Source organism: Theropithecus gelada, chromosome 12, assembly GCF_003255815.1.
Source record: "Theropithecus gelada isolate Dixy chromosome 12, Tgel_1.0, whole genome shotgun sequence".
Taxonomy (NCBI): Eukaryota; Metazoa; Chordata; class Mammalia; order Primates; family Cercopithecidae; genus Theropithecus; species Theropithecus gelada.
This window is the reverse complement of record NC_037680.1, coordinates 109,791,479-109,817,466: the sequence shown is the minus strand read 5'-3', so window position 1 is coordinate 109,817,466 and position 25,988 is coordinate 109,791,479. Positions and strand designations below refer to the sequence as shown.

Here is a 25,988-nt window from a genome sequence, read left to right as displayed (position 1 = left end):
CGAGTAGCTGGGGCTACAGGCGCCTGCCACCTCGCCTGGCTAGTTTTTTGTATTTTTTAGTAGAGACGGGGTTTCGCCGTGTTAGCCAGGATGGTCTCGATCTCCTGACCTCGTGATCCACCTGTCTCGGCCTCCCAAAGTGCTGGGATTACAGGCTTGAGCCACCGCGCCCGGCCTGTATTTTCAACTCAGTCTCTACTCACTTTCTGCAGCCACTTACTTTAATAACACACTCCAGCTTCCACTCCCACTTCCCCTCATCCACCTATCCACCTCTTCATCTCATCTACCCATCTTTACTCATTTACCCATCCATCCATCTACCTACCCATCTATTAATTCATCCATCCACCCATCCACCCATCCATTCCAACAACCTGTCCATTTATCCATCCACCCATCCACCTATTCATTCATTCATCCATCCACCCACCCATCCATCCATCCACCCACCGATCTATCCATCCATCCATCCACCCATCTACCTTTCCATCCATTTATCCATCCATCCATCCATCCTTCCACCCACCCACCTACCCATTTGCCTATTCATCCATCCATCCCATCTATCCATCCATCCATCCATCCACCTATCCATCCATCCACCTATCCATCCATCCATCCACCCACCCACCCATCCATCCATCCACCCACCCACACATCCATCCATCCACCCACCCACACATCCATCCATCCATCCATCCATCCATCCATCCATCCATCCATCCATCCATCCATCCATCCATCCATCCATTCATCCATCCACCCATTGCACCCATCCACTCATCCATTGGCCCATTCACACACCCATCTACCTACTTGTCCAGTCACTCAAACAGTATCTATTAATACTATGTGACAAGCTCTCTCCAGGGCCTCAGGCTGCAATGATGAGTAAGATGTCCATTGGGTGGTATAGACAAGGTAAACTGGCAATAACAACCCTCTTTTATCAATATCCTTATCCCCTCACATTCTAGCTCTTTCTTCTCTGTCTACAAACATAAAGGAACTCATCTTGAAAGCGCCTACCTCTGTCACCTCCTTCAATTACTTTTCTCTTTTCTTCCTTTTACCAATTTTCTTTCAAATTTTATTTGAAAGTTCTATTTTCAGCCCAGGCATGGTGGCTCACACCTGTAATCCCAGCACTTTGGGAGGCCAAGGCAGGTGGATCACCTGAGGTCGGGAGTTCGAGACCAGCCTGACCAACATGGTAAAACCCTGTCTCTACTAAAAATACAAAATTAGCTGGGCGTGGTGGCACATGCCTGTAATCCCAGCTACTCAGGAGGCTGGGGCAGGATAATCATTTGAACCTGGAAGGCAGAGGTTGCAGTGAGCGGAGATTGTGCTACTGCACTCCAACCTGGGCAATAAGAGCAAAACTCTGTCTCAAAAAAAAAAAAAAAAAAAAAAAGAAGGTTTTATTTTCATTATCTCTACTTCTGAACCATTTGCTTTTTGAAAAAACTTTAGGTACAACTTACATAAAGTGTACTAACCATAAGTGTACATACAGTCCCATGAATTTTTATGTTTGCTTATACCCACTTACCAACTACCCAGAGCAAGATATAGAAAACCCTCATCATCCTAAAGGTTCCCTCATATGCCCTCCTTGTCAATACCACAGCCTCCTAAAGGTGAGCATTAGTGCGACTAACATCTCCATTGATTAATTTATATGAACGTACATAAATGGACTCGCTCGGTAAATACTCTTTCATGTTGGACTCCTTCAGCCACTTTGTTGCTTATAAAAGTTCCATTGTCTATAAGTATCACATTTATCTACTCTATTGTTAATGGACATAGGGTTGAAGATTATAAACAAAGCTGCCATAAACACTCTTTTTATTTTTTTATTTTTATTTTTTATTTTTTGACATGGAGTCTCGCTCTGTTGCTGAGGTTGGAGTGCAGTGGCATGGTCTTGGCTCACTACAATCTCCGCCTCCCGGGTTCCAGTGGTTCTCGTGCCTCAGCCTCCTGAGTAGCTGGGATTACAGGCACACAGCACTTCCAGCTAATTTTTGTATTTTAGTAGAGATGGTTTTCGCCATGTTGGCCAGAATGGTCTTGAACTCCTGACCTCAGGTGATTCACCTGCCTTGGCCTCCCAAAGCTCTGGGATTATAAGCATGAGCTACTACGCCTGGCCAAACATTCTTACACCTAGTTTTAGTGAACAAATATACTAATTTCTCTTGAGCACACACCAAAGTGGAATTACTGAAATATAGAATAGGTGCATTTTTAGTTTCTATCAATTCTGCCAAACAGTTACTTTTTTTTTTCCCTGACAGGGTCTCACTCTGTTGCCCAGGCTGGAGTGCAGTGGGGCTATTTCAGCTCACTGCAACCTCTGTCTGCCGGATTCAAACAATTCTCCTGACTCCGCCTTCTGAGTAGCTGGGATCACAGGATTGTGCCACCACGCCCAGCTAATTTTTGTATTTTCAGTAGAGATGGGGTTTCACCATATTGGCCAGGCTGGTCTTGAACTCCTGACCTCAAATGATTTACCTGCCTCAGTTCCCAAAGTGTTGGGATTACAGGCGTGAGCCACCATGCCCAGCCTAAACAGTTACTTCTTAACATTGCAGTTCTCTGCATTGGCTGCCCCTGAGAATTACCCGTGGGGCTCCACAAATAGTCATGTACCACAATAATGGACTGCATATAGGACAGAGGTCCTACAAAAGTATAATGGAGCTGGAAAATCCCCATCACCTAGTGATGCTGTAGCTGTCATCATGTCACAGCGCAACACATTACTCATGAGCTTGTGGAGATGCTGGTGCAAACCAACCCACGGCACTGCCAGTTGTGTAAAAGCACAACAGTACAATTCTGTTCGGTACATAATATTTGATAATAATGATAAGTAACTGTCACTCATTTCCATGTTTACTATATTATTTATAATTAGAATGTATTCCTACTTATAAGAAAATGTAGAGGCCGGGTGTGGTGGCTCACGCCTGTAATCCCTGCACTTTGGGAGGCTGAGGTGGGCGGATCACGAGGTCAGGAGATCGAGACCATCCTGGACAACATGGTGAAACCACATCTCTACTAAAATACAAAAAATTAGCCGGGCACCGTGGGTGCCTGTAATCCCAGCTACTTGGGAGACTGAGGCAGTAGAATCGCTTGAACCTGGGAGGCGGAGGTTGTAGTGAGCCGAGATTGTGCCACTGCACTCCAGCCTGGCAACAGAGCAGGACACCATCTCAAAAAAAAAAAAAAAAAGAAAAAAGAAAAGAAAATGTTACCTATAAAATAGCCTCAGGCAGGTCCTTCAGGAGGTAACCAGAAGAAGGCATTGTCATCATAGGAGATGACAGCTCCATGTTATTGCCCCTGAGGACCTTCCAGTGGGATGAGATGTGGAGGTGGGAGATAATGTCATTGACCATCCTGAGCCTGTGTCAGCCTAGACTAATGTGTGCATTTACTTTTTTTTTTTTTTTTTTTTGAGACGGAGTCTTGCTCCAGGCTGGAGTGCAGTGGCACGATCTTGGTTCGCTGCAACCTCTGCTTCCTGGGTTCAAGAAATTCTCCTGTCTCAGCCTCCTAAGTAGCTGGGATTACACGTGCATGCCACCAGGCCTGGCTAATTTTTGTATTTTTAGTAGAGACAGAGTTTTGCCATGTTGGCTAGGCTGGTCTCGAACTCTTGACCTCAGGTGACTTGCCTGCCTCGGCCTCTCAAAATGCTGGGATTACAGGCATAAGCCACAGTGCCTGACCTACATCGTAATTTTCAACAAAAAATTCAATGTAAATGAGAGTTTTGAAATTTTAAAACTAGAAAAAAACTTGTAGATTAAGAATATAAAGAAAGAAAATACTTCTGTACAGCTGTACAATGTGTTCGCATTTTAAGCTGCATTTTGTTACAAAAGCGTCAAAATTAAATTGTTTATAAATAAAAAGCTTGTAAATAAAAAAGTTACAGTAAGCTAAGCCTAGCTTATTATTGAAAAAAGAAAATTTAAAAAATAAATGTAGGGTAGCCTAAGTGTACAGTGTTTGTAAAGTCGACAGTAGTGCACAGTCATGTCCTAGGCCTTCGCACTCATTCACCACTCACTCGCTGACTCACCCAGAGCAACTTCCGGTCCTGCAAGCTTCATTCATGGTAAGTGCCCTATACAATGTACCATCTTTTTTTTTTGAGACAGAGTCTTGCTCTGACACCAGGTTGGAGTGCAAGGTGTGATCTCGGCTCACTACAACTTCCATCTCCCAGGTTCAAGCGATTGTGTTGCCTCAGCCTCCCGAGTAGCTGGGATTACAGGCATGTACCACCATGCATGGCTAATTTTTGTATTTTTAGTAGAGACAAGGTTTCACTGTGTTGGCCAGTCTGGCCTTGAACTCCTAACCTCGAGTGATCCACCCACCTCAGCCTCCCAAAGTGCTGGGATTATAGGCATGAGTCACGGCACCCAGCCCATTTTTTTCTTTTTCTTTTTTTTTTTTTTTTGAGACGGAGTCTTGCTCTGTCGCCCAGGCTGGAATGCAGTGGCCGGATCTCAGCTCACTGCAAGCTCCGCCTCCCGGGTTTACGCCATTCTCCTGCCTCAGCCTCCCGAGTAGCTGGTATTACAGGCGCCCACCACCTCGCCCGGCTAGTTTTTTGTATTTTTTAGTAGAGACGGGGTTTCACCGTGTTAGCCAGGATGGTCTCGATCTGCTGACCTCGTGATCCACCCGTCTCGGCCTCCCAAAGTGCTGGGATTACAGGCTTGAGCCACCGCGCCCGGCCCCATTTTTTTCTTTTTATACTGTACCTTTTTAATGTTTAGATGTTTTAATGTTTTAATGTTTCTATTTAATTAACATTAATGTTTTAATGTTAATTAACATTAATGTTTTAATGTTTCTATTTTTACTGTACCTTTTTAATGTTTAGATACACAAAAGCTTATCATTGTGTTACAACTGCCCACAGTATTCGGTAAAGTAACATGCTATACAGCTTTGTAGCCTAGGATCAATAGGCCACACCATCTAACTGAAGTGGGCTTTGTGTATATACACTCCATGAGGTTCCCACAATGACAAAGTCACCTGATGACACGCTTCTCGGAACATATCCCCGTTGTTAAGCAATGCGTCACTATCTTTGGCTGCCTTCTGGATATTTTCTCTGAGTTCTTCCACTAATGTCATACAAATCAATAAGTCTGAAAACAAGTTCTATTTTTTTCCCCTTCAAGCCAGCTCTGCCTTGTGATTTTCCAGTTTTTATCAATGGCAATCAGGTCTCCCAATATATCCTGCTTTTCCCCTTTCTTTCATTTTCACTGTGTTTTCCCTGATTCGGCCCTGGCTGTTGCTCAGCTAAATGTGCACGACAGCCTCCTCACTGGTGCCCCTGCCACATTCTCATCCTTTACCACAATGCCCACTACAATTCTGCACATGCCAGTCTGATGCACCAGTGCCCGGCAGAGCTGGCAGTGGCCCCCTGTGGCCTGTCATCCTGGCATCTAGGACTGGCCGCTCTCTCATCTCAGGTCCCCATCTGCCTCTACTTAAACCCACGTCAAGCCAAACCATCCTTCACCAGCCTGCACAGGGGTCCCCATGGACCTGCTCTGACAGTGCCTTTGGGCCAGGTGACCTTATTCACACAGCAGGCAGTGGACCCTGCGGAAGAGGGTGTCCCATCCTGGGGGTCCCATTCTCGTGGGTGACAGCAGTCCGGGATCTCCTCCTGTCCTCTCTGTTTTATTCTCTTCCTCTCCTGCTCAGTTCTGAAATCCACCCAGTGCTTGGCCTTCCTCTCCCACGTCCAGTTCTTCACTTGCCCCTGAGCCCAGATGGGGCCCAGAACTCTTTCAGATGACACTTTGAGCTTGTGCTCCATTGCCCTAGGCTTCTAGCAGGCCTGGGTACTTCACTGCCCCAGCCGTTCAACCCTTGAACCCTGCCAGCGGCTGGCTTCCCTGATCCTTCCCTGCCCTGGCATTGTCATATTCTGGCTCTGGCTACAGCTAGTTGCATATTCGTCTTGTTTTTCCTACCGTGAAGTCCCTGGAGCAGACATCTTTGCTCTCCCACCACCTAGGAGAGTGCCTAACCCATAATAGTCCATCAGGAAATACCTTTGAACAAATGAATACATATTTTATGCATCTTTCCCCAAACACTGTTCCTTGGAAAACAAGTGGCCTAATAAGATATTAGTTGGTATTCCATGAATAACTGAGTTTGGCATACAGATTTCCTCCTGGAGAACCACAATGCTCTTAGGCCCATAAAGGCTCTGATAAGTCCTGCAGCAAAGAAACCGGCTTAATGTTAATTTACTCAGCAGTTTAGCAAATATATATGATCATGGGACTTTTTAAAAAAATGATCTTCAGAACCCAGTTAAGGAAATAATACTTTAAAATCCTCTCAGCATCTTAGAGTACCTGGACAGAAGATAAATCACAAGGGTTATTTTCCCAGCTCAAAGCAGTGCACAATTGTGGCTGCCCACTTACTCTGTGACACAAATCAACATGTGCTTTCTAATTTTTTTCTTTCCTTTTTTTTTTTTTTTTTTTTGCCTAATGGATGAAGATGCTCTCTGTTCGCCTTTTGGGAACAGACACGAGCGGGGAGGAGATGGAGGGCAGGGGAGGTGTCTGTGAAGAGGACTCACCCCTGTCGCTTTCTGCTTGGTGTAGGCGTATTTGTCCCGAGTCAGTCTTTCAAAACGGTAGGTCGGGGCAAACGTGATTTCTTCCTCCTCTGAAACAGAGAGACTTCGGGTTCAATTCTGATTCCCCAGGTTTTGCATCTGCCCAATTTTCCCTATTCTCCTGGTAGGAAATCGGGGGAAAGGGGACGAAAGGATGGCTGGAAAGGCTCCAAGAGGAGAGGCTGCTGCTTTTATTTTTTTTTTTGAGACGGAGTCTCGCTTTGTCACCCAGGCTGGTGTGCAGTGGCGCGATCTCAGCTCACTGCAACCTCCACCTCCCAGGTTCACGCCATTCTCCTGCCTCAGCTGGGACTACAGGCGCCTGCCACCATGCCCGGCTAATTTTTTGTACTTTTTTTAGTAGAGGCGGGTTTTCACCATGTTAGCCAGGATGGTCTCGATCTTCTGACCTCGCGATCCACCCGCCTCGGCCTCCCAAAGTGCTGGGATGACAGGCGTGAGCTACCGCGCCCGAGAGGCCGCTGCTCTTACCGAAGTGCAGGAAGACCTTCTGCTCTCTCCTCTCCGTGAGCAGCTGGTCGTGGGACAGGAGGTCTGCGTACTGCTGCTGCTTGATTTTCTGGATGATGGTTTCTGCCTCCTGGAACAAGAACATGCCCGGGCCTCTGGTGAGAAGCCCTGCTGATCCAGGCCTGGCAAGCTTCGGGGCTGGGGGCGGGCAGCTGGATGACACAGGCTGCAGAGTGATGGTGGCAGGGTGGCCGTGACAGTTATGGGAACCGGGCATGAGCACAGGGGAACCGTGAGGAGCAGCTGAGGCTCAGTAACGGAAACAGCGTTGAGCCCCCAAGGGGAGCCGCCGCCTCAGCCCGCTTAGCTCACGTGTCTCCATGACCACCTGCCCCGAGCTGACTCAAGGGAGCCTCCATCTCCTGCAGCCCCAGCCCCAGGCAGGCAGCCCCTTACCCAGGTAGGCAGATCCACACGGTAGTTAAGATCCCCAAACCAGAAGAGGTGCGTGAAGCGGTGAGTGATGTTAAAGGGACTCAGCTTCTTGTCGCCCAGGGCCAGGAACCGGAGAATGCTCATATAGTTTTGGTTTCGCCTAATGCAAGGAAAAAGCGGCCATCTAGCATGGGGTCACTGGTTCCCCCTCCACTGTGGCAGGAAGTCACTCCTGCCATAGGTGGGGGGCGAGGAGCATAGCAGGTGGGGGGAAGGGAGACTTAGCCCTCCAGCCCTGCTGCAGCAGACCACCTTAGCGTGCAAATACGCCACAGCCAGGATGCAAAGGGCATTTGAGGCCACTGTGCATCCACACTTGAGGATGCACAGAGGGCAGGGGCCCAGGAGTAACAGCATCTGCACAGCAGAGAATCAGAACAGTGAGGATTCTAGATGGCTGTCTTCATTCCTGGGTCCCAGCTAGGCAAGATCAGCTTGGATTTGTAAGGAGGCCCCAGAGGAAACTTTCTGCTTTAGAAACAGTGCTAGTCGGGGGTCCATCAGGCTAATGACACAAGGAAATATCTTTTCTGACCTTCAGACAAAATTCCTCCACACATGAGGTCACTAGTGTGCTGCAGTTGGCTTTAATGAGACTGTGGTGGGCCCTGAAGGGCCACAGGACACCCACAAGGTCAAAGGCAAGAGCTGAGCAGGTCCTTCTGGTGCTTAGAGGAGTGAGGTGTGTCTGGGCAGATAACCCAAATGCACACTCTTGGGGGGAAGGAGTTCCATTACCTGAGTTTCTTTTCACTTCCTGAAGTCAAGTGGCTGTTGACGAACCCTAAGGAGGTTCCATTGAACATGAACGACACCCCCACGGCTCCCTTGTTCCCTACAACGAAGAGCAGAAAGAAGAATCAAAACATCAAACAGACACACTGCCAAGCGGCCAGAAATCACCCGGAGGCAGGGTGAGAGGGGCAGGTGAGTGAGGAGCTGGCAAGGGGAGGGCGAAACGGGGTCCTGCGGGGTGGAAGCCGCTGGGCAGAGAGCGGGAGATGAGAAAATGCAGGAGCAGCGCAGACGGCGGCGGCAGCCTTGGGCTTCTCAGCGGGGCAGAGGAAGGCGGCTGCTGTGATCCTCCCCCCGCATCTCTCTCTGAAGTGACCAGGGTGCTAAGCGGCAGCCAGAAGCCCTGGGAAGATTCAGAAGGTTCTAGCCCGGGTGGGCTGATCTCCCTCCCAGCGAATTCAAGATTCCTGGAGAGACCAAAAGCCCACACTGAGATCACACCTTTTTCTGCCAACGTTCTGATCTGTTCTAGGTCAGTGGTTCCCAAAGGGAAACCTGGACCAGGAGCTGAACACCACCTGGGAACTTGTCAGAAGGACAGATTCTCAGCCCCGCCCCAGACCTACTGAATCGGAAATCCTGGGATGGGGCCCAGTAATCTGTGTTTGACAAGCCCTCCAGGGTCAGCGGTGGGCAAATGCTGGCTCACTGCGAGCTACAAATGGTTTTACATTTGTAAATGGTTGGAAACAAATCAAAAGAAAAACAATCTTTTTGTGATTCATGAAAATATGAAATTCTAATTTCAGTGTTCATAAAGAACATGTTACTGGAACACAGCCATGCCTATTCACTTCTGGATTGTCTGTAGCTGCTTTCAGACTACGATGGCAGAGCTGAAGCGTTGAGACAGTTGTGTGGCCCACAGAGCCTAGAATATTCACCATCTGGCTTTCTACGGAAAACGTTTGTCAACCCCTGCTCTGGGTGATCCTGACACACGCAGCTGAGAACCTGCTCTGTCCAATACAGGCACAGGCCACGTGTGACTATCAAACACCTGAAATGTGGCTGGTACAAAATGAGACGGGTTGTGAGTGTAAAATACACATCAGAGTTGTGGCCTTGGTAAGAAACACAGACTGTAAAATAGCAAATCACTTTTTACATTGAATATCTATTGAAATAATTGTATTTTGGACGTATGAAGTTCAAAAAAATCTATTATTGAAATTAATTCCACTTGTTTCCTTTTTAATGTGGCTACTTGAAAATTTGATCTATTGATTATAATAGATCAAATTGTAATCTATTTTGATCATAAATCTATTTATTTATGATCTATTTGGCTCCCATTTTCTTTTCTTTTTTGTTTTTTTGGAGATGGAGTCTCACTCTGTCTCCCAGGCTGGAGTGCAGCGGCACGATTTCTGCTCACTGCAACCTTCGTCTCCCGGGTTCAAGCAATTCTCCTGTCTCATCCTCCCGACAGCTGGGACTACAGGCACCCACCACCACACGCAGCTAATTTTTTGTATTTTAGTAGAGACAGGGTTCCACTGTGTTGCCCAGGTTGGTCTCAAACTCCTGAGCTCCAGCAATCTGCCTGCCTCCGCCTCCCAAAGTGCTAAGACTACAGGCGTGAGCCACCGTGCCCGGCCCCATTTTCTTTTGGTTGGACAGCTCTGGATAGGCCATAGGCTGAAGGGACCCCTGGATATCACCTGGCTGAGCATCCTCAGGACCCAGTGGGGGAGCACACAGGCTTTCTGCCCTGCAGCCCTCTCCACCGCACCTAGCTCTCCAGCCCTGCCCCTCTGCCCCCAAACTGGGAGGCCTCTTCTTTCCTTCCCAGAGGGTGACCTGGAACTGAGCAACTGGTTCCAGTCCCGACAGCCTGGTTTCAATCCCTGCCCACCACTTTCTTATCCCTGGGCCTTGGGCAAGTTATGGATCATCTCCATAGACTCCGTTTCTTCATCTGCAAATGGGAATAATAATGAGAGTCTCTGCCCGAGTGTTTTTTTGTTTTGTTTTGTTTTGTTTTTAAATTTGAGACAAAGTCTGTGTCACCCAGGCTGGAGTGCAGTGGCAAAATCGTTGCTTACTATAGCCTTGACCTCCCAGACTTAGGTGATCCTCCCACCTCAGCCTCCTGAGTAGCTGGGCCCACAGGCATGCACTACCATGCCCAGTCTTTTTTTTTTTTTTTTTTTTTTTTTTGGAGAGATGGTATCTTCCTATATTGCCCAGGCTGGTCTCAAACTTCTGGTCTCAGGAGATCCTCCCACCTTGGCCTCCCAAATTGCTGGGATTACAGGTATGAGCCATCGTGACTAGCAGGGTATTTATATTAAATGAGATGATACAAAGCATTTAGCACACAGCCTTGCTTAGGACACACTCTTAGAGAGGCCTTGGTTGTTCTAAGGACTGATTTTTTTTTTTTTTTTTTTTTTTGATGGCATCTCACTCTGTCACTCAGGCTGGAGTGCAGTTTCACAATCTCAGCTCACTGCAACCTCCGCCTCCTGGGTTCAAGCGATTCTCCTGCCTCAGCCTCCCAGGCAGCTGGGATTACAGGTGCATGCCACCACATCCAGCTAATTTTTGTATTTTTAGTAGAGATGAGATTTCACCATGTTGGCCAGGCTGGTCTCAAACTCCTGACCTCAAGTGATCCACCTGCCTCGGCCTCCCAAAGTGCTGGGATTACAGTCGTGAGCCACTGCACCAGCCAGGACTAATGTTTTATCAGCCGACCAGCATTTGCTGTTCCTGTCCTGTGCTAATTATGGCGGGGAGCCATTTCAGGGGAGTGGAGGAGGGAGGCTGGCCCCAGGGCAGAGAGGAGGGGAAGGAGGGGAAGGTGGGGAAGGTGTGTGTGAGCTCCACAGCCCAGACGCTGCCCTGCAATGGTCATAAAGCTGGGACTCTGGCCAGGCCTTTCTCCCCACCCCTCAGATGCCAGTCGCACTGCCCTTCTCAGGGAGGTCCCTGACCTCTGACCTCTGCCCACGCCACACACTCCTTGGCCAGCGCGCTCCCTCCCCGGAACTGGCTTCTTTCCCTCCTATCTGCTCACGCAGTGTGTGTCAGGTCCACATGAGCAGAGCTCCTGCCTGCTCAGAAGCTGACCCAGTGCCCAGCCCCGAGGCCAGTATGACCAGAAACTGGGGCGGGAGTTGCAGGCAAGGTCTGGCTGAGGGGGTGGTTTTATGTGGCCCCAGGAGGTCCCAGCATATTCTGCACAGCGGGGCAGGGGCCGGTGGGAGGGGCTGGAAGCCCAGGGAGCGATGGAATCCACACCCGGGTGGTTCCCGGGCAGCAGGAGGGCGTGGGCGCAGCCAGGACAGCCTCGCCAGCCCCACCCTTCCACTGTGGCAGGAAGGAAGGGGGACGAGCAGGGGTGGACACGGGCAGTTTGCGGTTTGTCAGCAGAAAAGCTGAGAGAGCTTTGCACGTTCGATTGCAGCAATTCTTCCATTTCCTGTTATCTCTAGGACTCTGCCCTGTTCCTGACTCCACTGACTCCAACCACCAAAAACCACTGGCCTCGCCCCTGATGCCAGCCTGGGAGCCCTGTGTGTGTCCCACCCCACGTGCACACACGCACACACACACATACACACACAGAGAGGCTCTAGCACTTATGCACATGCACTCGGACACCCACCCTCACATACCTAGACTCTCATAAACACACAAACACACACGCATGGACTCACACACACATAGACACACACTCATAGATATGGGGTGGTACACTCACACATGGACTCACATACATAGACTCACATAAACACACTCACAAACACACATGCATGAACTCACACACACATTCATAGATACGGGGTGGTACACTCACCCACGGACTCACATACATAGACTCACATAAACACACACTCACAAACACATGCATGGACTCACACACACTCACAGATATGGGTGGTACACTCACACATGGACTCACATACATAGACTATCATAAACACACACTCAAACACATGCATAGACTCACACACATAGACACACACTCATAGATATGGGGTGGTACACTTACACATGGACTCACATAAACACGCTCACAAACACACATCCATAAACTCTCACATACCTACACAGGTTCACACACTCACATGCACGCTCTCATTCACACAAACTCACAGACACAGAGCTACTCACACACACAGGCTTGCACCCCTACACTCATGAAGAGTTCTTGCCCTTGTTACTGCTCTCTGAAGCCAGAGACTCTCCACTGACACCAGCGTTTCCGGATCCAACCTGGTGTACAGGGACGGAGGGCGGGAGCCAGCCACCTCCCACCTGTGCTGGTAAGGAAGGTCTCACCGGAACACAGCCACTCCCATTCACTTTCTGGGTTGACTATGGCTGCTTTCCCGCCAGAAAGGCACAGAGTAGTGTTGAGTGGCCTGCAGAGTCTGAAATACTCACTATCAGGCCCTTCCCTTTCCTGCAAAAGTTGGCCAATCCCTGTTCTAGGTTCTCGCTACCTAAAATGGGTCCCACGGGCCGACCAGCAGCGCTGAAGTCACCTGGGAACCTGTCAGAAACTTGGAACCCTGGGTTCCACCCAAGATCTACTGAGTCAGAACCTGCATTTTAGCTAGATCCCTGGGAGCGCTGGTGTAGACCCTGAGTGAGTTTCAGCCAGGGAGACCAACCACCCCTATTTGCTGAGGACTGAGCGGGGAGCTGAGAACGTGAGACTCTGGAACTACAGGTGGGATCAGGATGGCATGGTCGCGTGAGTTGAGGCAGAGGGTGTGGGAGGAACACAGGGTCCCCGCCCTGCTCGCTCACCCAGTGTGTTTGCGATGCCTGTCTTCACGTTGTTAGTACAGATGTGGCTGATCCGGTTCTCGTGCTCAGGCTTGGCCAGCACCACGATGCGGATGTTCCAGAGCGTGTGGATGGCAACCTGGTGGGAGGACAACGTTGCAACACTCGGCCCTTAAGTGTAGGGTGTGAACCAGGGCACAGTGATTCACACCCAGCCCCAGTCCCAGCCCCTGGGTGTGGGGTACCCCGTCTGTAATCCCAACCCTTTGGGGGACTCCCAGCGATGTGTGATAGGTGAGACAAAGCATCCTAAAGATGAGAACCGGGGCTGACCAAGGGTGGAAAGACGGAGGACTCAGTGGTTTTCAGCAATACCCCACGGATCCCATTTATTTCTGAATACAGACGCACCTCTCAGTGGGGGCCCCCAGACATCCTTGAAAACTGAGAGCTGATAGGCTGAGCCTGCCCTTGCCTCTGAGACAGCCCAGCTGTGCAAAGCTTCCGTCCCAGAACCCCACCCGGGGCACCACCAGCTGCTCACTGTTTTAAACGTCACGCTGGTGATTTCTTGCAGGGAGTGTTTTAGGATCTCCAGCCACTCCTTCTCACTCAGGGGGTCTTCCTGGGTGCCGATCACGTAAATGTCATGGGGGATGTAGTCGGCAGAGTCGTCCCGTGTCTTTCCCTGCCCCTTGGAGAGAAACCAGGACGTGATCTTCTTGGGAGGGGGGGCGTTACCTTCAACAGCAAAACCCAACACCAAGTGAGTCAAAGGCACATCGAGTCAAAGCATTAGGAGAATTCAAAACAGAGGGTGGGAGTGTGAGGGAGGTCACATCGTCACACAAGACCATCCAGGCAGCCCAAAGAAATGCCTGCAATGGAGGCCTGGGCGCCAACCTCACCCAGGGTGTCGGTGAGGGCTAGAGCTCAGTTAAGCCTCTTTTTAAACATAATGTTAAGTTTCAAGGTATAGAGACACCAGAAGATCCCCTGATGTCAGATGCTGTCCTGCATTTTGAGGCTACGATAATTGAGTTCTGTCTCTCAAGGAACTCACATCCTATTCTCAAGACAGCCAAGGAGACTGACAAGTTTTGGATGGTGGCTTCTAATCCATTGTTGGGAGACAACAAAGGCTCCCTTGCAAGGCAGATCCCAGCCCAGAGTGGAGAGATGCATGGGTGTGAGCCAGAGAAATGGGAGAGCATAGAAACTCCTCTGCATTCCCATTTCAAAACTGAGTTGAAGCAGCTCAATCAAGAAATTTTGAACGGTTCTCCCTGCAGTGCCCTTGAAGGATGAGCAATGTTTGTTCCTCAAAGAGATGAGTTTCTTGCCTTACAAGTGCAGAGAAGCCACGCATTGGAGTAAATGGACTGTGGCTCAAAGTGGGTGCTCAAACTCCCGGGCTGGTGGGTCTCGGCCCTCCTGCAGCATAGCCTCAGCTTGCTCCTTCCACACTCTCGTGTGGGAAGGGCACCCCCTGCCTTTGTGTCAAGGACATCCTGGAGCTCTACTCCAGGGCTGCTGTGGCTCTGGGACACAAGTGACATGCTGCCACTTCACTTCCAAGAGGCCTCTGCCGGCTGCTGATCACCCTCTTCCTCCCAGACTCCTCTTGGGACAAAGGGTAAGGGACACGGGACGCCCAGTGAAATTCCAATTTCGGATAAACCGGTAGTTTCTAGAATAAGTTTATCTAGATGTCTTCTATCTAATTTATTTCTACCTGAACACTTACACTAAAAAGTTATTTAGTATTATTTATATTTAGTAGCGTGCATATGTTTAGTATATAAATATACAGTATATATGTTTAATACAAAATATATTTAGCGTATATTTAGTATATTATTAACTGTATGCTTAAACTAAATAATATTCCTTAGTATAATTTATATTTAATATAATAATTACATTTATTTAGCATATGTTTATATACTATATATTTAGCATATGTATATATACTATATATTCAGCATAATGTCTATTTAGCATATATGTTCAGTATTTGTTTGTAGCTAAACATATACTGAAAAAATTTGTTTCTATGAAGTTAAAATATAACGGGGCATCCTTTGTCTACCTACCTACTTATCTCTCTTTCTGTCTCTCTCCTGAGAAATCTGGCAACCCTGCTCAAGGGTGGACTTCTTTCTTTCAGGCCTGGGGCCACTTGGTGAGCTGCCTAGGGCTGGCGGGGTACCCATGAGCCTCTTCACCTAGATATTCAGACTCTTTCCCTACAACTTTCCAGTTTGGACACACAGAGTAACCCACCCCAGCTGCTGTTGGGGTACAATAGTCCCAAAGCTCATTCTTCTTACCCATCATCTCAGGAAAAGGGTGGAATTCCTTAGGAAGGAGGCTGTGCGGGTAGGCTGGGGGTTGGGGACAGGGCCCTGGGGCAGGAAGGAAGGGGACACGGATGTTGTCACTCCACCCCACCTTGAGGATGCCTGAGTCAGGGCGGAAGCAGAGGGGGCGACTTCAGGGAGGGGGCACGCGGACCCACCCATGTTCCAGGTGCCGATGAAGATGGTGATCATGTCGGGCTCTGGCTGCTCTGAGTGCTTGTTCTTCATCTGCTGCAGTAGCTGGCAGAAGCCTTCTCTCTTCTAGGGATGGAAGGGCAGACAGACTTAGAAAGGCCTCTGCCTCCCTGCACATGACACTTTGCAAAGGACTTGGTCAGCTTCAAGAAAACTGAGAGGAGCGTAAATCAGTATGAAGTTCCAGGACAGCAACCTGGAAACATGCGTCCAAGTCGTAAGCGAGTGGCTTCTGGCCCAGACATTCCCCTGCAAGGCTGTGACTTTAATAAAGTAATCAGGAGCTGCACAGAGGTCCAACCCTGTCTCGGCTCTGCAGCACATGCCTCAGTACAGAAAAAAATCAGAAACAACCTCACTGTCCAGCCTTAGGAGATTCATTAATAACGTATTAGAGGGCCAGGCACGGTGGCTCACGCCTGTAATCCCAGCACTTTGGGAGGCCGAGGCGGGTGGATCACCTGAGGTCAGGAGTTCGAGACCAGTCTGACCAACATGGTGAAACCCCCATCTCTACTAAAAATACAAAATTAGCCAAGCGTGGTGGTGCATGCCTGTAATCCCAGCTACTCGGGAGGCTGAGGCAGAAGAATTGCTTGAACTCAGGAGATGGAGGTTGCAGTGAGCCAAGATCGCATCATTGCACCCCAGCCTGGGTGACAGAGCTAGATTCTGTCTCAAAAAAAAAAAAAAAAAGTATTATTGACCATCCATAAACTAGAATATCATAGTGTTTAACAAGTGTGATCCAGAATTATCTTGCCAACAAGGACAGATGGCCACAATATATATTGTTAAGTATGAAAATCTAGTTGACAAATGGTATGAATAGCATCACTGCATTTTTAAGAAAACATTTGGGCCTGGCACAGTGGCTCATGCCTATAATCCCAGCACTTTGGGAGGCTGAGGCAGAAGGAATCGTTTGAGCCCAGGAGTTTGAGACCAGTCTGGCAACATGGGGGAACCCTGCCTCTGCAAAAAATAAAAAAATTAGCCAGGTATGGTAGTGCATGCCTGTAGTCCCTCCCAACTTAGGAGGCTGAGGTGAGAGGATTACTTGAGGCCAGGAAGTTGAGGTTGCAGTGAGCCATGATCTTGCCACTGCACTCCAACCTGGGCAGCTGAACAAGACCCTGTCTCAGAAAAGAAAAGAAAGAGAAAAAGAAAGAAAGAAGGGAATGAAGAAAGAAAGAAAGAGAAGATTAAAAAACATCTGGAAGGGGCATAGTCCCAGATTAACTCGTGGTATATGGGTGTTTTTATTTTAAACATTTGCTTGTTTGTGTTTGCCATGTCTTCACCAAGGAGAATAGATTACTTATGTAATGAAAGAAAATTTAAATTAAAGAAACTAATTAAAAAGAAGAGAAGACACAAAGGCTTTCATAGCCTCTTCAATATTTTTCGCCTATTTTTCTGGGGTACCCAGTGGGGTACCAAGCAGCCTCAGTTGGCCCTCTCTTAGTATGCAATCAACAGAGCAGGCTGACTTTAACAAAGCTACACAAAATTTCAGGTTGTAACATATGACATGACCAGTGTTTGACTATTTCAACCTGCAAAGACAGAAATTTTATGTGATTCAACCTCATAATTGCAAATCTCAGTAAGTCCTCCCTGAAGACACCAGCTCACAAAGATGTCACAGTGACATCTTTACTGTAACCTGCCTCGAGTTGAGAGTGGCTCACGATTCATTGCCTCCATTTATTCCTGTGCCTCAGTCCTTTTGAGGTCACAGCAATGGGGCAGAGCTGGTGTTTGGACCTATGCCCAGGTGCTCAGAAAGCATTCCAGCCTGGCGGTCTTTCTCTCCATCTCCCACCACCTGTCTGGGCCTCATTCTCTTGTTTCTCCCAGACCCTTCCCTACTACTCCTGATAGCTCTGGACGCCTTAGACCTCCCACCAGCCCACCCCCGATGCTTTGGAGGTGAAAGTAGGAGCGGAGACTGGGCATTCAGTGGGGAGCTATCACTGTGGGCCTGCACCAGAAGCCCTTGTCCCTTGGCCTTGCTGGGGGTCCCTGATGTGAGATGTCAGCCAGCACCTGATGTGATGGACAACCTTATCGCTCTGCAATCTTTTTTTTTTTGAGACAGGACCTTACTCTGTCATCCAGGCTGGAGTGCAGTGGTGTGATCACAGCTCACTGCAGCCTCGAACAAACGATCCTCCCACTTCAGCCTCCCAAGTAGCTGAAACTACAGGCTCATGCCACCACACCCAACTATTTTTTTTTTTCTTCATAGAGATGGGGTCTCACCATGTTGCACTCTAGTCTTGAACTCTTGGTCTCAGGCAACCATCCCGCCTCAGCCTCCCAAAGTGCTGGGATTACGAGCATAAGGCACCCACCGTGCCTGGCCTAATTTTTTTGTTTTGTAGACATGGGGTCTCACTATGTTGTTCAGGCTGGTGCAATCCATTTTTACTGCTTCACATGAGCTGCACGGCAGAGAACAATGAATGAGGCCACGATGATGTGTTTTGGCCCCTGGTTCGAATTTCTGAGATGAGGGGTGAGGTCACAAAGAACCTACTCTGGGGGCACAAAGGCCCAGCCTGGGTTTCCCCAGTGGCCCACAGCATCTCTTGCCCCAGGAACCCGTCCTGGCAGGGGCATCTTTCTTCTGCAGAGTTGGGCAAAGTATTGAAATGAAAGTCTCTGGGTTGGAGCTCCAGTCGAGACTCAGATTTAAATCCAGGGGTGGCTCACACCTATAATCCCAGCACTTTGGGTGGTGGAGGCTGGAAGATTGCCTGAGCCCAGGAGTTCGAGACCAGCCTGGGAAACACAGCAAGACTCTGTCTCTACAAAATATAAAAAATTAGCTGTTGGTGTGTGTCTGTGGTCTCAGCTACTCAGGAGGCTGAGGTGGGTCAGGGGATCCCTTGAGCCCAGGAGGTGGAGGTTGCCGTTAGCTGTGATCATGCCACTGCAGTAGCCTAGATGATAAAGCAAGACTCTGTCTCAAGTCAGTCAATCAATCAATCAATCAATCTATCTATCTATCCATCCATCCAGGAGTGTCCCAAAAGTTTCCCAAGCCCAGCCCAGGGAAGCTAAAAGCCTTCCCTCCAGGCGTGGGGCTGAGTTAGATGTGGGTGATAAAGGATGTGGCCTCAAGGCTGGGAGGCAGCTGGGCGAAGTGAGAAGCCTCCCTGCTCCTGAGACAGTGACAGCTCAAATCCAGGCCGACCTGGAACATGGTCCTCAACTTCTCTAAGTTCACCTTTCCCAGGTATGAAATGGGTTGTTCTGGGAACTGAGTGAGCTAATGATGCACACTTCCTGGCACACAGCGAGCCTCAAAACGCATGTGTCCCCTCCCTACCTCACAGCCCATTTTAGAAGTTTGCTGTCACTTACTTTGGAGTCAGCAAAAACATATTCCTTCCGCAGGATCTTCTCCTTCTCTGTTTCCACCAAGATCACCAACTTATTCAGAAATTTCTGTGACTTAATGAGCTGCAGGACTTAAGAGAAAAGAAATTCATTAATTCATTCATCCACTCATTCAACCAATATGAACAGTCTCCATTATATTCCAGGCACCTGACTATCAACTCCCATCCCTCAGCTGAGCCCAAGTTTGTGTCTGGTCTCCTAGCTCCCTCTGCTTCCAGCTGCTCTTCCCAAGAGAGGCTCATGCTTGGGGAGGGTGAGGTCTGGAACAAGCAAGAGTTGGCCTGACCAGAGCAGAGACAGCATGATCGTCTTTTCATCTTTTTCCCTGCCTCGTTCCTTCCCCTCTCTCTTCTTCCTTCTCCTCTTCTTCTTCCTCTTCTCCCTCCCTCCTTTCTTTCTTACTCTTCCTCCTTTCCTTCTTTTGCTTTGCTTTTAATTTACATCTAAATTTGATTTTACATTTTACTGTCATCAACAATTAAAAGAGTCAAGTTGTTCTATAGGTTTTTGCAAACAATAGTCCCCCGCAACCCAACCTCCCTTCAATGTCCAGCTCCCTGTAGGCAACCAATTTCAACTCTCTTAATGGATTCTTTTGGAATTTTACTCTGTTTCTTGAAAAAAAAAAATGCTTAAATTGCTACTTTCTAATGTTTCAGTTTTCATTATGTCCTAATACATTTTTGACTGTCCACTATGGAAGATGAAGGTTTAACTTTCTTTCACACACACAACCTGCTTCCCAGCCTTGACTCCCTGCCAATGCATAATTTCAGTCCCCACATCATCCTTCTAACAATTATATCCTAATTTTGGCCAGATAAGTACTCAGTGTTTGTTATTCTGATTATAGAAATGCTATTGACAGACCAGCCCTGATTGTTTCTCTTTTTCTAGACAACTTTTTGTTATTCCTGGAGTTAGTAATTGCCATACTTTTTTTATGGTTTCTAATTCTTCCCCAGTTTGTAACTCTCTTTTCCATGTGACCAAATACTTTCATCAGTTTCTTTGTCCTGAGGGAGCCTCTCCCAGAGCCTCTGGGTCTTCTCTGGACTGGTGACCTCTAGGCCTGAGGCACAGCCTTTCCCTTGGGGCCTTCATAATCCAGGAATACATTTATTTCTCTCTCTCTCTCTCTCTCTTTCATATTAAATCCCATTTCTTGGACCCCATGTCTTCCTCTTCTTGATTTACACCCTCATTTTGGCAGAGCAACATCTCTAGTAGCTTTCCAAGAAAGGAAGAATGGGTGATACATTTTTAGAGGCCTTGCGTGTCTGAAAATTCGACCCTCACACTTAACTGACAGAACTCCAAATTTGAAATAATTATCCCCCAGACTCTGGAACCTTGTTTCAGGATTGCTGGAGAAACAATGCTGTTCTGATTCTCTTGTTCAGAAAAGAGTTAGGACAGCAGGTCTGAGACTGCTGTCCTTAGAAGGGCTTGCTTGAAAGGTTGGCTTTTTGCTGTCATCTGGGAACTTAAATTTCGGAAGGGCTCCCACCATTCCCAGAGCTGATGAGTGGCTTGCTGTGCCTTACATTGTTTGTACAAACAAGATGGTTTATGCTGAGCGCCTGTTTTCCTTTGGGGAGTCTGGAATCTGGGTACCTGCCAGGTAGAGGGTGTCTACGTGACCAGTCCCCAGTTAACAACCACATTTCACACATGTTGTCACACCTCACTGGGGGAGGAGGGAAGTGTGTCCTATGTGACTCCACAGAAGAGTTGAGCCACTCCTAATGGTGGCTCGCTGTACTTGGAAGGAAGCGTGGGCCGGGCGCGGTGGCTCATGCCTGTAATCCTAGCACTTTGGGAGGCTGAGGCGGATGGATTGCCTGAGCTCAAGAGTTCAAGACCAGCCTGGGCAACATGGTGAAACCCTGTCTCTACTAAAATACAAAACAAAAAATCAGCCAGGCATGGTGGTGGGTGCCTGTAGTCCCAGCTACTCAGGAGGCTGAGGCAGGAGAATTGCTTGAACCTGGGAGGCAGAGGTTGCAGTGAGCCAAGATCGTGCCACTGCATTCCAGCCTGGCGACAGAGTGAGACTCCATCTCAAATAAAAAAAGAAGAAGGAAGCGTGAACCTGGCACTCTGGCTCAGCACACCCACACACCTGGCCCCTGCCCAGTCTCGGCCTTGTCTGAGCCCCAGCCGCCTAGCCATCTCACCAGCCACACTGGCTCCTGTCTTGGAACTGTGCCCAATGGCCCCTTTCCCTGGTTTGGGCACAGTCAACATCTTCCTAACACTCAGGTCTCAGGCTCAGACTCTTAGAAGCTTGTGCCTGGTTTCTTCCAGACTTCACCCCACGCTTGTGTCTTTTCCCGCGGCTGATTTTGCTCTGTATCCTTTCAATGTAATACATCAGATCTGTGAATATGATCGCCGGCTGGGTCCTGCGAATTCTCTGAGGGAATCACAGAACCTGGGGGTGGTCTTGTGGGGCCCCTGACACAGGGTGTAAAATCTGTCTTTTGCTCTGAACATTTTTAGGTTCTTTTCTTGGAGCCCAGCGCTATGAGACTTTCCGGGGTTGTGTGGGCCTCCTGTGTTGTGTGAGCACTTGGCCATTTTCAACCTGGAGGCAAGTGTTACTCTGTTCTGAGACTCTTTCCTGAATTCTTTAATAAATTTTCTCACTCTGTTTTCTCTTACTGACACTTATTATTTTGAATTGGGCCTCCTGAACTGGTCTTCTTCTTCTTTTTTTTTTTTTTGAGATGGAGTCTCGCTCTGTGGCCCAGGCTGGAGTGCAGTCGTGGATCTTGGCTCAATGCAACCTCTGCCTCCTGGGTTCAAGCAATTCTCCTGCCTCAGCCTCCTGAGTAGCTGGGATCACAGGTGTACACCACTACACCCGTCTAATTTTGTATTTTTAGTAGAGATGGGGTTTTACCATGTTGGCCAGGCTGGTCTTGAACTCCCAACCTCAAGTGTTCCACCTGCTTCGGCCTCCCAAAGCACTGGGATTACAGGTGTGAGTCATTGCACCCAGCCCTGAACTGGTCTTTTAAATTGTAAAAATCTTGCCTCTCCTATTTGCCATCACTTTTTCCTTTTGTTTTGCCTTTTGGGAACTTTTCTGAACTGTATCTTTCTACCCTTCCATTGGGTTCTTATCTTTTTTAATTACTGCTATAATATTTTTCATTGCCCCAGAGTTGTCCTTCCTTTCACTTTCCCCTTCTTCCCCCTTCTCTCTTCCTCCTCCTCTTTTTTAACTTCCATTTTATTCTCTTACTATTCCTTTCTAGATATAATTCTGTTATTCCACAGGCCCATTTCTTTTTAACTATAGAATTTGATCCCTCTGAGGCTGGGCGCAGTGGCTCACGCCTGCAATCCCGGTGTGGCAGGCCAGGCCTCACTCACGCAGGCCTCCATAACAACTGTTTCAGTACCGGCTGAGTGGTTAAGTTAAATATTAAAAGCCAGTGCCCTTATGCAAAGGCTGGAATGTACCAAAAGCCCATCAAAAGTTTTGCCTAGGCAAGGAATTCTTAACAGGACCCATTTAGGATTTAACAAGTTTATTGGAGGTCTGAAGGAACTCCACAAACCTCCGTGATTTAGCAGGAGATAAGATAAGGGTAATCACCCCAGCACCTGGACCCATTTAGATGAAGTAAATTTGAGGCTCCAGAGGAAGGGTCTTCAGGACTCAGACCTTAGTTATAAATTAAAAGAAGTTAGTCACTTCTTTTAATTTATATAATGTATAAATTATATGTATACATGTATAAATCTTTTGATGAATACACACTTACATATAGACATACAGCTGAGAAGGTATATAAGCTCTGTAAAACTTTGTAATTTGGAGTCGGTCTGGTGATAATTTCCAGGCCTTCTCCCTGTAACCAGTTACAGAAAATAAAAACTCTCTTCCTCAATAACAAGATGTTCATCTGCATCTTGTTATTGGGCCACAAGAAATAGCAGCCCGACCCTATTTGGTCCAGGAACACCAGCACTTCGGGAGGCCAAGGCAGGCAGATCATCTGAGCTCAGGAGTTTGAGAGCAGCCTGGCCAACATGGTGAAACCTCATTTCTACTACAAATACAAAAATTAGCCAGGCGTGGTGGTGCATGCCTATAGTCCCAGCTACCTGGGAGGCTGAGGCACGAGAATCACCTGAACCCAGGAGATGGAGGTTGCTATGAGCTGAGATCGCACCATCGCACTCCAGCCTGGGCCACAAGAGTGAAACTCAGTCTCAAAAAAAAAAAAAAAAGAATTTGATCCCTCCAAGTGTTTTGTCTTTGTGTCCCCTGTCTCCTGTCCCCGGCTTCCCTCCAGTGTCTGGTGATCCTTGGCTGTATCTGTGTCCAACAGTGAGGTGGGGTGTGTCAAGCAGGGCTTCTCCACAGGGTGGTCTGATGGGCTGAATCCTGGGGAAACTGCGTGATGGCAACACCTTTCTGTATTTGCCCCTGGGCTGATCAAGGTTCCCCGAGAAGACTTCTAACTCCTGCCTGGGGAGGGTGGGGCTGAGCCAGCCGCATCCTGGGAGCTGGGCAGGGAAGAAGGCTGTGGTCTCAGCACTCAGCAAGTGACCGTCCCTTAGTCCTCTGTTTTTGGTAGGTTCTCCTGCCTGCAGCAGGCCTGGCATCTCCCAGCCCTTCACCTTCTCCAAAGAAGAATATCCAATCTTCTGCCAAAGGAATGAGGAGGAGCCACTGGCTACACAGAGTGGAGGGGGATTCTGTTGGGCTAAACTCTCTTTAAACAGACTTCCATCTGACCCTGCTCCGTATAACTCCACCTTCACCCCACTTCTCGGGGTCCCCGAGGCTCTTAGCTCCTGAGCCCTTTGTGGGTTTTGTGTGAGTCAGTGTCTCCGTTTTTCCTTCCACCTGCTTAGGGTTTCATTTTTTGGTTCCTATAAGTGGCTCTCGCTATCCATCTCGTTTCCGGCTTTCAGAATGTTGTTGCTCTCCCGTTCTCTCTTTCCCTGTGGGTTTTGCCTTCCAGAAGGAAGATGGTGACAGAGCAAGCAAGCATTCAACCATCACTTTGAGCTGGAAGCCTCCCCAAAGGGAAATCACATCAGCCTCGTCTGCACCTCAGTAAGTATCCCACGATCCGATTCCTACCACTGCTAACCAAATGCCCTGAGACTTTTCCAGTCTGCTGTGATCAGGCCATGTCTCCTTCCCCTGAATTTCCTTGCCATCTGTTTGCAAGGACTGTGTGGTTGCCTCCAGGATGTGACATCTTGTTTGATCAGGGTTATTATTCCATTGGGGTCAGTCAGCGCCCCACCTTTCCAGTGAAATAACACTAGAAGTTCCTTTTCCCTTGTCCTGCTACATGGTATCCATCAGCGGGTACTGGCTGGTCTACCTCTGAAACATTCCCACTCCGTTTGCCTTTTCCCATCTCCAGCTGCCACCGCCTCTTGCCTGGCTGCTATCATGGCCTCCTAATTGGTGTCCCTGCCTCCACTCTTCCTCTCTTCCCATAGTTTGTTCTCAGTACAGCAGCCAGAGTTATCTTTTTGAGGTGGGATCACGCCACCCCCCAGCTGAAAACCTCCTAATGGTGGCTTGCTGCATTTGGAAGGAACGTGAGCCCGGTACTCTGGCTCAGCAAACCCACATGCCTGGCCCGTGTCCAGCCTCAGCCTCGTCTGAGTCCTGGCTGCTCAGCCGTCTCACACGCCATACTTGCTCCTGCCTTGGAACTGAGCCCAATGGCCTCTTTGCCTGGGTTGGGCATAGCCAGCATCTTCCTGACACTCAGGTCTTGGTTTAAATGGCACAGCATGTCCTCAGAAAGGCTTTTCCCTATTATTATCATATTTTTCCATTTAAATCCCCAGCTCTAGAGTTTATCATTCCCTGACACATTCCTGGTTTGTATATTTGTGTGTTTGCTTATTTTCTCCTTTGCCCTGACTTGAATGCAACTTTCCTGAAAGCTAGGACCCCGGCTGGCTGGTTCACCTCCGCATCCCAAAGCCTGGTATGTGCATAGCAGGTACTCAGAGCATGACTACTTTATGATTTCAACATACAGCAACTGGCTGTTCCCTATGTGTAGAAGGTCATGATGCCAAAGCTATTCATGAACATGGTGATCAAAATAGGGTAAGGAAGCTCCAACTCTTGCAACCCCAGATTCCCTCCAGGCGAGCGCCACTCTATCATAATAACCATGGCTGGAAACTCACCATGAGCCAGACTCTGCACTAAGGACACACCTTACCCCATTAACTCTCACAGCAACCCCTGTAGGAACCCCTGTCTTGTGGAGGCATCACTGAGGCTTTGAGGAGTTAAGTAGCTTACCTGAGATCATACTATTAGCAAGTCAAGGAACCAACACATGCATCCAGTTTACCTAGAGCCCCCACTCCTGAACCACACTGCCTTGAAGCCACTTAAACATGCATCCATAAGAACTGTATGATCTCACCTGGTTTAGGACACATTCGCTCATTCATACATAGATTCATTCATCCTTGCCTTCATTCTCTCATTCATGCATGCGTTCATTGATTATTACATTCATTCTCATTCCTGTGTGTGTTCCGTGTGTTCCTTCATTCTTGCATTCATTCACTGATTCATGTGTGCATTCTCTCAACATCCATTTACTGATTACTTACTCTGTGCTAAGCACTGTTTTGGCTCTGGGATTTAGTGGTTAACAACAATCAAAAAATCCACATCCCAGCCTTTGTGAAGCCCACATTAAAGGGAGGAGACAGAGCTGGGATTTATGATGGATGACGTTGCAAGTGCCTCAGGCAACTGGCAATCCCTGGGCACGCACTTGCTG

At 48.3% G+C, this 25,988-nt stretch overlaps 1 protein-coding gene across 3 annotated transcripts in view; it reads right to left on the bottom strand.

Annotated features, from left to right (window-relative positions):
• Positions 1-25,988, bottom strand: part of INPP5D (inositol polyphosphate-5-phosphatase D) — a 150,310-nt gene that overhangs the window by 31,725 nt on the left and 92,597 nt on the right. For 2 of the 3 annotated variants that reach the window (XM_025404629.1, XM_025404628.1), the window contains exons 10-17: positions 19,150-19,256; positions 15,738-15,840; positions 13,761-13,957; positions 13,238-13,355; positions 8,414-8,510; positions 7,637-7,775; positions 7,202-7,310; positions 6,671-6,759 (exon numbers count right to left, since the gene is read on the bottom strand). In XM_025404629.1, coding sequence (XP_025260414.1) covers positions 6,671-6,759; positions 7,202-7,310; positions 7,637-7,775; positions 8,414-8,510; positions 13,238-13,355; positions 13,761-13,957; positions 15,738-15,840; positions 19,150-19,256 — 959 coding nt within the window. Of the gene's footprint in view, positions 1-6,670; positions 6,760-7,201; positions 7,311-7,636; positions 7,776-8,413; positions 8,511-8,911; positions 8,996-13,237; positions 13,356-13,760; positions 13,958-15,737; positions 15,841-19,149; positions 19,257-25,988 lie in introns of all 3 variants that reach the window. The other variant, XM_025404627.1, reaches the window with a different exon arrangement.